The sequence below is a fragment of the Catharus ustulatus genome, chromosome 1 (assembly GCF_009819885.2).
Source record: "Catharus ustulatus isolate bCatUst1 chromosome 1, bCatUst1.pri.v2, whole genome shotgun sequence".
In the NCBI taxonomy this organism is placed as follows: domain Eukaryota; kingdom Metazoa; phylum Chordata; class Aves; order Passeriformes; family Turdidae; genus Catharus; species Catharus ustulatus.
Window position 1 is genome coordinate 114471007 of NC_046221.1, and position 15174 is coordinate 114486180.

Here is a 15174-nt window from a genome sequence, read left to right on the forward strand (position 1 = left end):
GAAGACTGGAACAGAGAGCAGCGTAAGGCCCCCATAACACAAGGAGAAATTGTCAGTGACTTGCTGCATCACTTAGACACACACAAGTCTACGGAGCCAGATGGGATCCACACAAAGGTACTGAAGGAACTGGCAGAAGTGCTCAGGGAGTCAATTGCCATCATTTATCAGCAGTCCTGCATGACCAGGGAGGTCACAGTGGACCAGAGGTGAGTAAATTGGATGCACAGCTACAAGAAGCTGGAAGGGGGATCTGCAGAGCTACAGCCTGACTCTAGGGTCTGGGGAAGGACATGGAGCAGGTCACCTTGAGTGCCACCATGCAGCACACACAGGACAACCAGGAGATCAGGCCCAGCCAGCCTGAGCTCATGGAGGGCAGGTGCTGCTTGACTGCCCTGATCTCCTGGTATGGCAGGGTGACCCACTCAGTGGATGAGTGCAAGGCTCTAGATGCTGTCCACTGAGACTTCAGAAAAGCTTCTGACACTGATTACCATAGCATTCTCCTGAAGAAACTGCCTGCTCATGGCTTCGATAGGTGCAGTGTTCTTGGGTAAAAACCCCAAAACTGCCTGCTCATGGCTTCGATAGCTGCAGTGTTCCTGGGTAAAAACCCCAAAATTGGCTGCTCATGGCCTGGATAGGTGCAGTGTTCCTGGGTAAAAAAAACCAAAAATTGTCCGTATGGGCAGGTCCAGGGAGTGGTGGTGAATCGACTGACATCCAGCTGGCAGCTGGACTCAGAGTTGGGGCTAGTCCTGTTTAATATCTTTATCAATGACTGGGATCAGGGGAACCGCAGCTGGGCAGGAACGCTGATCTGAGGGAAAGCAGGAAGGAAATACAGAAGATCAGTGAGCCAAGGCTTTACTGTTCTCTACAACTACCAGAAAGCAGGCTGTAGTGAGGTGGGGATTGGTGTTTTCTTCAACAAACAAGTGATAGAACAAGAGAAAATGGCATCACCTTGCATTGGGGAGGTTTAGATTGGATATTAGGAAGAATTTCTTCAGCAAAAGGGTTGGCAAACACAGGCTGCCCAGGAAATTAGTGGAGTCACCATCTCAGGAGGTATTTAAAGGACATGCAGATGCAGTGCATAGGGACATAGTTTAGTGGTAAACTTGGCAGTGCTGGATTAATGGATGGACTTTATGCTTTTGGAGGTCTTTTCCAACTTAAATAATTCTATGCATTTAGATAGGCAAGGTAGCCGAGATCAGAATCAGGAACATGATTATCCCTACAAAGCAAATGTCATGCAACTATACTTAACTTCCAGCATCATCTGAATCTAGTTTAATAACCAGAAAATAGGCTTTTGACAACAACAGTATTTCAAATTGACAGTGTAATTAAATTTAAGTCAAAGCTATGCAATGATGGACTGTATGTTTATGTGTAACCAGCAAATTATATGCTTTTAAGCATGTCAAAATTTTCAAAAGAATTAACCACTGCAGTAATTCAGTTGAGGAAACGATGGTAGGAAAAAGGCTCCCCCAGGTCATTTTTCAACCAGCTGATATGATGTGATACATACTGTTTGCCTCATACAGTGTTTCCAATTCCTACTTCCCTAAAATGTTATGCATTTTAATACCATTCAAGGACAAACCAACAGTCATGCTTCACTCACTTCTGAGAAGCAAGGGAAGGGACTGTGGGACTGGGATGAATAATGAGACAGGAAGTCAGTTTGTCATCCTATGTTACTAGTTCAGACTCAGTTAAAGCTGCTCAGACATCATCAGGTTTGAATGAGCAATGACAACAGACAATTAGTGCCCAGTCTACTGTTGTTCCTAATAGGTGGGAAAAGGGAAAAATTGCAGAAATAGCCTTGATTCCATAGAGAACAAAGGGAACTTTCATAGGACAGGGAAGATCTCAAAACTTGTGATCTCCATTTCAAGAGGAACTGATGGCATGACAGTTAACCTGTAAGAAACATCTGGTGGTTTCAAGGTGACACCTTTGAAAAGCATTTGGCTGCTGTGCTCTGTGTCCCTGTTTCTGCCCCCTGCCCATGTCTGTTCATCACACACCAAGGAATTCTCCTGCTGATGTGTATTACAGGAATCCATAGGAGATCCATCTATTAACTCCCATTTGGTGGGAAAGTGAGGAATATTCTCTTTCCTCTTTATTATTTTTTCAATTGGCAGAACATTTACTTCAATACATAAATTTCTAAGCCATCTTTTAATAAAAGAAAAGTCTGTGTTGGTAGAATATACTTTGTTGAAACTGAACAGAGAAAGCTTTAATAACTCAAGTTTAAATACACTAAAGCTAATCAATTCATCCTGCATTCAAGTTTCCATTGTACTTCTAAGAAAGCACAAAACAGGTCTGTAAAATATAATTAATGAGAGACTGCTACATACAGCATGTAAAATCAAGACTACAGCTTTTACTTCATTTGTTTTGCAGACTCATTAGAATTTTTTTCATTTAAATGTCTCGAACTGTGTAGCCAAATTTATATGTGAAAGAAACAACAAATTAAATTAAATTAGTCCTTATTTAAGCTGTATTTGAAACCGTCTAAAACTGATCTTCTTAGTTCCACAATTTCCAAATTAGATTTAAAATATTAGTTAGCGGTTCAGAAAACAGACATTAATGTAGATTTTTAAAAAAATGTTTTACTTCTGCAAACTTGTATACTGAAACTTAACTGGTTGGGAAATGTAGGAAACATTCAGAGCATCTGCCTGTGTGTTCTACTCTAATCCCTGCAAAATAGAGACACAAAGAGAACAGTGAACTGAATTCCCAACCTGGACAAACCACAGGGCATCCCTGGCGGAGGAAAGGGCTTGTGCTCACCAAGCACGAGGTGAGCAGGTCATTCCCAGCCTGGGCACCGTGCCATTTGGATGCAGGTAGGTGCCAGGGTGAGAGAGCAGTGCACTGTCCCTGAGACAGCCCTGGCACTGTCCTGCCTCTCCTGGCACAGCTCCTTACAGAGCCTGCAGTGCTGTGGTCACTGACCAGGGCTCACAGACAACCACTCTCTAGTCCTGCTGCCTGTCCCACTACTTGCTTCCCATAGGTGTCTCTCCTCAGACTGACACAGAAAAGCAGTAAGGGAACTATCTCTGCATTTACACAAGCACTAGCACTGGGTGAAACTGCAGTCCTTCTATGAGAGGTAAAGCAGAAAGGAAATTTTCTTTACCTCCTCATATATACATGGGCTGTAAGCACAGACGAATGGCATACATATTGCCAATGGTATTAAGAAACATCAGTGTGAATGCTGTGCTGAGAATTAGAGGATAATAATGGGAAGTTTTGCAACACTCAGTGTTTTCAAATTACAGTCAGAGGTGCATGTGCTGCCACTAATGCCAACAGATTTTCCAAGTCCTATGACAGTGATCAAGAAATAATCACAGAGCAGCTGATATTCTTTTCCTGCAAGAGTTTGTGTCCTATTTAAGGATGAAAATGCTCCAGAGAGACTTATGGTTACAACTAGAACAAACAGAAAAGTTCAAAATACGTTTTCTAACAATACCATTGAGAAGAGGCTGTCCTCCATGTACACTCCTTGACACTACTGCACTGTGAACATCTTCAGGAAATCCAGTCTTGCATGACATATCTTCACAGGCTGCTTTTATTGGTGCCTGAAACACAAGACAAAATTTATGTAATACTTGCAACCCACATTCACCAGAGAAACATTCCAGTTGGCACATACTCCACTTTGTTGCTTTTACAAGCAGAATCTTTGTTTCAGAATGACTGCAATTAGGAGTGTGAGGGCAAAGGGTTAATCTTTCTGATAACTGGAATGGAAGGAACAAGTCCCACTTGTCTGGTAAGATCTAAATAATACACCATCTTGATTCTTCTGACAACTGAACATTTCCACTAAACCAGACATCTAGACTGAAGGGGAATCATAAAGGGAACAAAAACATTCCTTCCTCTGGAAATAAATGTTGCACAAAACACGCTGTCAACTTTTTCACAGCCACATTACTTGAAAGGGGGATCACTTCAACCACTGGTGTAAAATGCATTGTTTAAAGTATTTCTATGTGAGGCTGCACCAGAACAACTAAACTAAGACAAAATGTTACATTTGCAGTAACTTAAGAGAATTTACATTTGTGTTCATGTTCAAACAGATACCATATAAAGCCAAATGTTTCCAATGCAATATCCTATTTCAAAGGGACATTAAGTTAAAAAGGAGAGTAGCTCATTAAATTTTCACAACGGAAGAGCTGAGCCACTGCAACTGTTCCCTCACTTATTAAAAAAGTTTACCCTCAAATCACATTCTTAGAAGAATTTCATAAATGCCTTTCTATTAAGAAATATATTACAGTATTTGTAAACTTGTTTGCTCTGTAGTCTTCTATGTTCAGATACTTCTGGCAGCAAAGCTGTTTTCCAGGACAGTTTGCTGCCTATTCGGAAAAAAAACCCAAACCCAAAACCAAGCATCTCCTGTGGCAAAGGACTAATATTTCTTTTCAGGATTGGTTTTGTCTCATTTTAGTACTGCACTAGACAATGGCCTATCTTACATGTGGCTACGTGACTGTACATAGGCAAAACCCCTCTCACACTGTACACCGCAGAGAGGGCAGCTCCCATTCCCGAGCTCTGGTACATCCAAGAAATCGCGACAGCCTTCACACAATCTCAAACACCTCTACATGACAAACAAAGGCTTATCCACGTGCCTGCCCAGATGTAGTCAGTATATGGTCTTGGACAGCACAAGCAATTGTGTGATTATATCATACTTAAATCTAATCAAGATTTAAATTAGATTTTCCTGTTTGCTTTCCCAGATGGGCTACCATCAAGCAGACCTACTCAAGGCTATGTAAGCATGTCTGCATACACTGGCAAAGAAAGCCCTACAGGAAAAAACCGAAAAGGGGGAAAGAGGAGATGACAATGTCACACCCATTCACCATAGTAACCTCAGGGAAAGAGAGCACTAAAGCAAAGGTGGGACAGGAGCACCTCAAACAACAAGGGTTTCCTCAGGCAAAAGGGACTTAGGCTGAAGTGTAATCTCTCCACAGACAAACTCAGCATGTCAACCTCTGCTGGAACAGTTTCATCATTAATACAAGGAGCCATTTGTAACCATTGCATTGCATTTACACCAACAGTATCCTAACTGTGCAGCTCAACACTGCCACTAGCAAAACAAAAAAAAAATTAAATTTACTAACTCACAAGTTAATGCACTATCCAGGTATGTGCTCAGTAAGAGAACTTGTAATTATCAAGTTTCAGATTAACTTAAACTGTTGTGACTTAAGATCTACATGGGTATCTCACCTGCATGCTTATGCAGTTTAATATGTTTATATGGAGACCCTAAAGAGAAAGCAAATAAAGCAACAGTTTAGCTACCAGGGGACTATGTTCCCTTCAAAACTGGAACCAGGATCTGTAGCTATGTGCCAACAGTCTATTTACATATTGAGCTTTTAAGATAAAAAGATGGCAAATCAAAAATAACTAAAATTTCAACCAGCCAGTTTCCTCAGCTCTAGAACTCAAATCACAGGTTTGATAAGGTTTCCATAATTTGAAAAAAAATTAGTAAGACTCATTTAAACTACTGCACAAAAGGTGACTTCAAAGTAATGTGGCAGAAAAGAAAATAAAAGTCTTTCATAGTATCTTTGAAAAAAAAGGTACCAGGTGGGCAGCTGAGGAGATAGCAGGATTTTTAACAAGGTTGCACCGATGTGTTTAGGAATCTTTCAGCCTTTCCAGTAATCTATATGTACTAAGCACCTCTTATAAACTGAAACAATGCCCACTGAAACAAAGGCTGGGGAACATGAGCCTTCTTTATTCTTTCATTTGCAGCCATCAATTTTATCCAGAAACAAAAGACTGTACTCTGCTCTCCAAAAACAGCCCTTTGTAAAGATTGTTTCAGAATAAAAACACAAGGGAAGAAAGAATTCAGATTTTCAGCAATTCTTAATCGCCCTGTGTTAAGCATTCTGAATTAAGTAGAAGTTGCAACTTCAGACACACTGGGTCACATCAAGTTCAGCCTAAGAGCACTGCAAGACTTAAACCATTTTAACTCTAAGAAAAGAAGGATGCTGAAATATTTTTATCCCCTTATCTGGGGCAAAAGGCGAAAGCTAGTGAAGATTATGGGACACATTATTATAATTTACAGGATTTTGGGTGATTAGTACAATTCCCAAGACACTTTCAAATTTAAGATAACATTACTTGCACGTTCATCTGCAGAAGGACACTATTATAAAAAAACAACATCTTTTAAGACAGAAAGCAATTACCTTAGCTTGTACCCACATAAAACCTACTCAGTGGAGTCACAAAGCTTTGAAGAAGCTCAGCACTTGGAAAATTCTCTTCTCAAGTACTAACAGACTTCGCAACAGCAAAACAAAGTTACTTCTAAAAAAACTATTCTGCTTTCCTCATCCTTTATGACTTGTTTAGCCATTTTAAACTGCTAAATGAATGATAAGCATTACATCTCCAGATGCTAGAGAGATAGTCACACATGGTATTAAACTCAGTACTGTAGATCTTAGATTAAATGCAACAGGAAAATGGCAATTATGAAGCAACATGATGTAAATTAGAAGTCTTCTGTCAAAACTGTTATTCAGTCAATTAAAGGATTCACTATTTTGATATAGTTAGGTAGTTAAGCCTGCAGTTTTGATACCCTGCTTCTCTGTTACTTTAGTTTCATCTCTAGATATGAAATGTGGGGTTTAATTCTAAAGTTGTATTCTAGCTCGATTTTAAAAAAACCCAAAAGCAAAACCAAACAAAAAACCCAAACCAAAAATACCATAACAACCTGTTTACAATTTCAACTGTATAATTCTAAAGGATTTGCATTTGTATCTTTTTCTAAATAGCACCAGTAAAAGTCTTCCAACAATACAGGTCTCAAGGTTTTGAAAAGTTTCTAAGCCGAGGCAGGCAGAATTTCTTCACTAGTACTGACAGATCTGGACTCAAAGTCAATTTCCATTGTTTCTAAAAAGCAGACACATTTAAAATTCCCAGTATCTGTAGATATCAATTTTAAGAAACGTGCATTGCAAAATGTAATCTCACCACCTCCTCTGCATATGCCATACACCACTGGAGTTCAGTAGTAGCTATCAATCTGAAGTATCCAAATCTCTTCTACTTTGCATCTACTTTTTTGTGTCTACGCATACTACAACACAAGATTTCTTAACAGCAATTGTACGAAAATGCATGACAAGCTGTTTTTGGAAGACTGCTTTCTTTTATAATCATTGTAACTCAGTCCCATAGGAAAAGAAGTCAAGGTAGTAAAATGAGAAACCAAGCAGTTTCTCAAAGAAGTATCATACTACACAGTATAATTGAACATAGTACAGTTACCAATTGCCAAGTCTAGTCAATTCACAGGACATTATTGTGTGAAGTTCAAAACAATGTCTGACATAATTATATGTATGACGAAGCAAGACTGGGTGCTTCTTCATTCATTTCAAAGTCAGGATGATAACCCAATACTCATTTGCAACTTAGACTGCAACTCTAGAGATTTTTCTGTCCGTTTTTAGTTTTGTGTACAGACATTATCTGACACAATGGGATAGGTTGTATGAAGTGGTATCATTTAGTAATGAGTTTCTACTTACTGTTATAAGGCATAATAAACATACCCTGGATGATAGAAACATCTCCAAAAAGCTTTAGAATTCAAAATGTTAAGCAACTCTGCCTTAAATCTCCAACTTGTTGCAAACGAAGCTGCCAACAGTTTATACTCTCACAGTACTCAGCACTTCAGCAAATGTAGTTAAGTACAATTTGTTTTCAACCATAGAGTGCAACTAGAGAAAAAGAAAAGTGCCTTTCATTCAAATTGTTCTGGAAGCCAAAAGCCTCCAAAGTGGGTGCCAGGCCACATCCTCCCAGAGGTCATTTAGTTACAGCAGGAAGGGCTTTCGTTTTACCATCTTCACTTCTAATCAGTGCTCTGCTTCATGAACCACAAGGTTTTAGATCAAAAAATCCAATTTCTTAAACCAACACCTGCAGCTCTCAAGCACCTTCTCAAGTAAGAGAACCCACACCTTTCATGCTACTACCTGGTTTAAAGTAACCTGCCTTAAGCCACCAAAGGCTCATAGAACCATACAATGCCTTGAGTTGGAAGGGGCTGTGTAAGTCATCGATTTCCACCCTTCTTGCCCATGAGTAGGGACACCTTCCACTAAACCAGTGGGGCTTGCTCAAAGCCCCATCCAAACTGGTCTTGAACACTTCCAGAGATGGGGCATCCACAACTTCTCTGGGCAACTGGTTCCACTGCCTTACCACCCCCGCAAGCAAAGACTAACTAATCTCAACTTACTGTTATTTCAGTTTGCAGCCATTCCTACTTGTCCTATCTCTACATGCTGATGTAAAAAGTCTCTCTGGTCATATTCTGCCTCTCATCCACCAGCACCACCGTGCATCTGTTCATCTCCCAGCTTTACAAACCATGTTCACAGCCTATCCTGTTAAGCCCAAATGAGAGATTATATTCATTTGCTTTATTAAAAACTGAGACAGTTATTTAGTATACCCACATAGCTCAAAGTCATGATCCAATTTTGGACTTTTCCCCTCTCTCAACTAGGAGAACATCGGAGTGGCTGCATCTTCCAAAACACATGGTTCTTCAGGTAAGCCACAGCTCAGAGAAGGAGATCTTAGAATTTCTGTAGGTCTAAGTTTTAACAATTGTTTTAATAATAACTTTTTTTTTTAAATTTGGTCCTGTATTTGACCACACATTATAATTTTTCTACAAGAAATAACCTCTCTCTGATTTGATAATAGCCATTGTATTGCTCACACTGAACAGTTCAGCCCATAAAACTGCTGCTATTCCATACAGGAGGATGCTGCTTTTTTCTGACCTTTGGGGAGGCCTTGCAAGGCCTCTTCGGAGGGGATCACAAAATTTTAACTATGTCTTCAGTTGCTGGGTGATAATTATATGCTAATTATAAGGAATGGGAGAGTCCCTAGAGGAGTGTGTTGGTAAAAATATATTTTTTAAATATGTCAAGGAGTGCCTAGAGGAGAGGATAAACAGGCCTTTTGGAAACATGGTATTTAATTAAATATACGAATACTGACTAAAACCAAATACTTTAAGTGAAATGCTGAGAATATTTGGCAGTGAATCACCTTCCATCTTGTAGGCTGCTGATACTGTATCTGTTTTCATAAGTCATTTAAAAATAGAAACCCTAATTTCCCTTCTTTATTCAGACAGAACTCGCATGATCTTTCAACAAGAAGTGCAGGATCAAATCAAATGATGAATCATGCACACTTGGATTATATACCTCTCAAGGTGAACAGCAACATGGTCCAGCACCCAGGTGAAAAAGGTCCCGCTCATCTCACTCACAAACTACAAACGCACTTGAGGAAAAACACATCTTCTTCAAACTCATCTGCAATAATGTATGTTTATTTCCTCTCAGGATTCACCTCATTGTATGCCACTGTTGGCCAACAAGCATCTCATCTCAGTGGTAGCTCAGAAGTGCTTTACAACTGCTCCTGCAAAGGATGTCAAGAGTTCTTTCTGCTTTCATTACCCTCCACCCAAAGTTTGGACAATGCTGAGACTCTTGGGGATGGTGCTGTGCATGGCCAGGAGCTGGATGATCCTTGCGGGATCATCAGCTTATTCTGCGATCTGTCTCACTTAACCTTACATACAACTGGTGCCAGTAGGTTAGTGGAAGCAGACAGATTACTCCACAGGGCCACCATGGGCTCCTCCTACCTTTTACAACAAATATTTAAAATAAAAATTCCAGGGAACATTAGAGATTGCACAGCCTTTGGGAATGGACTTGTGCTTTGTGTGCATACATTGCTGGAAATAAGATAGGCTCTCATCCTAATGGGAGTGCTGGTAACTATTGAAACTATTCCAAACTTTCAGAACTTTTTCTGTTAACCTAGAAAAGCACTTACAAAACCAATGAGAAACAGAAAGAGAGTTTAACTGGCAAATTATTCTGTTAAGCAGGAAAAGCCATTCAAAAATTCCTGTTCCTTACCACATGACAAGTCCCTTACACAATACTGTCTGTATTGAGTAAAAATAACTTTACTCACAGCTTCCTCAAGCTATTTTTAAATAAAAACATGCAATTCTGTCACAACTAAATTGTCTCATGTGTTAGTGCTCAGTTATTAAAAGAAGTAATAGATTACATTATTGATATAAAAGCATCAATGAAACCAAGTAAGATAGAACATGACAAGGCTCTTCCAATGACGTTTCTGGGAGGACCTCCAACTTCTAGAAACAGAAGGGAAAATAACAGATACAAAGTTTTTGAATTATACACTCTTGACTAAAAGTAGTTCAAAAATATGATAATTTTGGGCAATATTTTAAAAGTTGGTATCATAAAACTATACATTCATCTTCCCAGCACACTGAGCTGCATGCCTAGGTAGCAGTACTACCCAGGAAGAGAGAGCAGTAGAAGGCTCTCTAGAAAACATGCATTTATTAAAAATACAGATTGACAACAAGAGAATATATGCCTTCTGGTACATAAGCAAAATATGTATTTCTAAGCTTGCTACAGTATCTGCCCAGATATTTTTGTGTATTAAAAAAATTCTGATTATCTCCTGTTCTGGTAACCAATAACTTAAATTTAAAAAACTCGTTGAATTACACAATCTTATCTCTCCTATAAAAGATGTAAAAAGGAGAGGTTTTTAAAAGTATTTTAACAAAATATATTTAAACAGTATGTTCAGCTTAATATCCAAAGAAATTATCTCCGCAATTATCTGAATTTTGAGGATGTGTCAGTGGCATCACTGTCACCTAGACCAGACAGACAATGATTGCAGAGCTCTCTGCTGCAATACCCTGCCACATTTAACTTTTCCAATGGAGTCTTTGAAGACAAAACAAAACCAGAACACAAAGATCTACATCCAAAAAGGCTGAGGTACTCCACATAACTACCCTGGTCAGAGGCTTATGAATGTGTTATAAAATGCATTCAATTCACTACATTCAGTGTACTTTGAAAGGAGTTAATGGTGTTGGAGTCTGTTAATGGAGTCATTTTTCAGAGACACCATAAAATTTGTGCTTATACAGATTTAAAAAAAAATAAATCTAAGACACAGGTATATTGTGAGAGACAGATTTATCCACAATAGGGGATCTTGTTTGTTCCCACACAAAACAATGTTAATACCCCTCACCCCAATTCTGTCAGAGGCTACTGCTGCTGGGGGTAATTACTAGAGGGGTAGAGCAGGCAAGAAATGCCACTGCTGGATTCTCAGCTGAGACAGCTTAACAGGAGTGTCATTTAGGGTAGTAGCTTTATCACCTGGATACCTTCGCTAAGACCTGGAATAAGACCAAAATTGCCTGCAGAGGGTAGTAACTTATGTCCTCTGTCATAATTCGAATTCAAAACAGTCACCTAAAGCTCAAAAGGCTCAAAACTGCTTTATGGTTTTTACTTGCTTTTGAATTAGAAACAAACAACATCCACAAAGTGATTCAATTAGCTTATATTTTTAAAAGAATTCCCTTTTTGAGCACTTTATTTCTAACTTGTGTTCCGGTTTATTTCTAATAGTAGTTTCATTCCTGTAAACTCATACTAGCTTTCCCATTCCTTCGTTGGATTGGGATCGTTGTTTTAGTCAGAAAAACAAGACTCATTCCTTTCATGCTCTCTTCTGTCAGGATTTTTTTCATTTAATACTCCCAGACTCATACTGATATAGTAACCAGCAAAAGAGTGTAGTTTTCTTTCCTTTCTTTCTTGTGCACTGCCAAAACTCTTAAGCTGTATTTCCTGTACATAATCAACATCCACAGATCTGCTCTTAAAATCCAGCTTCAGTTACAATCTTTCAAGTAATTCCGTAATAACAGCTTTTCTAACTACTAATAACTGATCAAAAACTCCAGAAAATAAAGGTAGATGCTGTGTGGCAGAGAGGAAAAACTAAGTGAAAAGGTTCAACATTTCAGAAGAACCTGACACAAATAACCTCCTACAAACCAAAAGCAGTAGGCATGACGATGGGGGAAAAAGTTAGCACTGCACCTAGCTGGTGCAGGTTCTTGCAGTATGCATGACTGAAGAAGAGGAGAGGGGGAAAGAGCTCTTAAAATGAAAATGTTGTACAGACACAGGTCTATAAATCTGATTTCATACCCAAGTTCCAATTTTGTTACACACTATTAAAAATCAACCCTAACCTGATTTAATGGATACCCAAACAAGGGGGAAATTGGATTCCCCAACCATAACGTGCCAGTGACACTGAGTGATACCTAAAAGCAACACGGCTGGCTCCTGTCCTTAATTCACAGCCTGTGCGTCAATTTCAAACCTGCCTTGGGTAGGGAAGGAAAAAAAAAAAAGAAAAAAAGAAGATGGAATAAAAGCTTACTGCAGATTTTGTACTTTACAGATTTATTGAGATAGGAAGACTAAACAGAACTGAAAGCGCATACAGTAAACAGCACATAAGGACTTAAAAAAAACCAAAAAACAAAAACAAAAAAAGAAAAAGAAACCACACGAATAAACCAACCCAACACAACAACAGCCGGTAAGTGGTACACACAAGTTTCTGAACAGGGTATCTGCTATCACATGCAGCCGCTCATGCTCAGCCGGACACTCCCGTGTCACGCCAGCCACCCTGCCTCGCGTCCTCCTAGGGCTCAAGGGAAAATCCCCGGCCGCCGTGGAGCAGCGTTTCAGCACCTCGCTCGCCTGGCGCAAGTCACCAGCCCCTGAGAGTGCCTCAGAAACTGCGTGAAGGACTCGGCTACCCGGGGACCCCGTGAGGGGACGAGAGTGTCAGACGGAGAAGCGGAAAGGAGACGGGAGGCCGGGCGGGCTCCTCCCGCCCCGGTGCGGCGGAGGCAGCGGGGCCGCACCATGGACAGTGGCTGCGCCCGCCGCCTCCCCCTGCCCTGCGCCAGCCGCTGCGGGAGGGCGCCCTGCCCGCCCCGGCACCCCGGCCCGCCGCCGGCCTCGCCTCAACCCCCTCCCCGGCCCGGCAGAAATGCCCCAATCGTAAATACCATTAAGAGGCGATGATCTGCGCCATCTGTCCCTTGGACTTACAGCCCTCTCCACCCCCGGCGCCGCGCCGGATACGGGAGCTCAGCGAGCACAAAGCGAACGGGGAACGCACCCGGCGCCCCGGCTCTGCTGCGGCTCCCAACACCCCTCGCCGCCGGAGGGGAGCCCAACCACCACCCCGCGGGCACTGCCCCGGCTGCCCCAATGGGATCCATTTTGTCGTCTCCCCGTCCTCCCCACACCCTCCCGGTCACTCCCATCTCGTCCCAGACCTCCACTTTCTGCGCCCCACGGGGAGCACACCGCGGCTAGCAGCGCTGCCCCGCGACCACCTGCCCGGGACCGCTAACTCGCCCGCCCGGAGCGCCCCGGCAAGCCGCCGGGGGGAGGCAGCAGCAGGACTTTCGTAATAATAAATTAAACACTTCGGGGCCCGAGCCCGTCCCAGTGGAAATTCCCGTTAGCGGCAGGGGGTGGGGAAGCCCAGCGCCCAGGCGGAGGCTGATTAAATTCTTCCCGGGAAAGGGATTAGCGGGCGAGCGAGCCGGGGGTAGCCGAGGCGCGGGGGCTGCTCTCTGGCACCCCAGCCTGCCCTTCATCACGCGGGGCGGAGGAGGGAATGTTCGCTCCGTCCCCCGCTCCCGTAGTTTGTCCCTGCGCCCGCGGCGGGGCCGAGCTCCCGTGCTCCTGCCGGGCGCGCGGTACCGGCCAGCTCCCGTCCCGCGGCACCTGCTCTCCCGGGAATGAGGGGGGATCGCTGCCCCCATGACCCCTCGCGTCTCGGGACCGCACTCTCCTCTCCGCCGGCCCCGGGCAGCTTCCCCCCCCCTCTCTCGGGCGCGGAGCCCGCTGGCGGAGCTGCCCCGAGCAGGTGGCTCTGCACGAGCGGCCACGAGCCGCCCCGGGGCACCCCGGCGGCGGGGCCGCCTTCCCCGACCCTCTCCCCGAGACCCCCACCACGAAGCGGAGCCTGCCTGCTCCCCCCACCCCCTTTTTCCCCCCCCGGCTCTCCCACCTTCCCCGGGCATCGCCGCCCGCAGGGGAACAAAGAGCCGCAGCCCGGCCCGCTCCCCGCCGGCGGTGCTTACCTGCTGCAGGGCCGCCAGCAGCATCAGCGCCAGCGGCGGCAGGATCCGCGGCGGCGCTCCCGGTACCCGGCACATGGAGGCGAGGAGGGGCGGCGGCAGGGCGGCCCCCAGCAGTTCCGGAGCGCGGCTGGAGCCCGCGGAGCGGGGCGAGAGGAGCGGCGGGGAGGGTCGGGCAGCGGCAGCTGCCGGGAGCTGCGGTCGGCGTCTGCCCCCGCCTGCCGGAGCCGGCTGCCGCTCTAGCTCATGGGCAGCGATGCAGCGGAGGGAGAGAGAGCGGGGGGCGGAGGATGGGTGAAACTCAGCTCTGGGTCAGCCTGCTTGTCTCTCTGCCGAGCCCCCTCCGCGGTGCAGCGGGTGGGCAGGGAAGAGGAGGAGGAGGAGGATGGGCGAACAAAAGGCTGGGAGATAAGAAAGAAGTAGTCGCTGCTGCTGCTGCGAGGCCGGTGCGGCGGCGGCTCCCGTCGGCTGGCAGCCTTCCCCACGCCTGGATCGTGCCCGCCTCGCTCCTCCCGCCGGTGCCCCCCAGCGAGCTCGGGCAGGCGGCTCCTCTCAGCGCCTCAGCCCAGGCACGCCAGCACCGCCGCTTCCCCGGCCCCAGCCCTGCTGCATGCTCACCCCGCACTTTCTCTCTCCTTCTTTCTTCTCCTCCCTCCACCCCTCCCCCTGCAGGCAAAGCCCTCCGCCGAAGCACAATGATAACAATACCCCAGCAGCCTCTGCCTGCCGTGCGCCTGTCTACGCGCTCGCCCGGTGCCTGCCTGCCTGTCTGCTGCTGGCAGCTCCCTCTCCGCCTCCCGTCGCTCCCTGCCGGCCGCACGGCCAATGGGAACGGCACGGCACAGTGAGCGCCGGGGAAATTCGCCGCTATGCCTGCGAATGGTGCTGCCCCTCCTCGGTCCCCGGAGAGCGGGCGCTGGGGAGCGCGGGGCAGGCGCCAGCGC

At 44.5% G+C, this 15174-nt stretch overlaps 1 protein-coding gene across 2 annotated transcripts in view; it reads right to left on the reverse strand.

Annotated features, from left to right (window-relative positions):
- The window catches only part of CDH2 (cadherin 2), a 115012-nt gene extending 100620 nt beyond the window's left edge, over nt 1–14392 (reverse strand). Inside the window, exons 1-2 of one of the 2 annotated variants that reach the window (XM_033059124.2) lie at nt 14234–14392; nt 3533–3644 (exon numbers count right to left, since the gene is read on the reverse strand). In XM_033059124.2, the coding sequence (XP_032915015.1) occupies nt 3533–3644; nt 14234–14308 (187 nt within the window). In that variant the 5' untranslated portion in view covers nt 14309–14392. Of the gene's footprint in view, nt 1–3532; nt 3645–13144; nt 13167–14233 lie in introns of those variants that run through there. The other variant, XM_033059133.2, reaches the window with a different exon arrangement.
- Between the last annotated feature and the right edge of the window lie 782 nt (nt 14393–15174).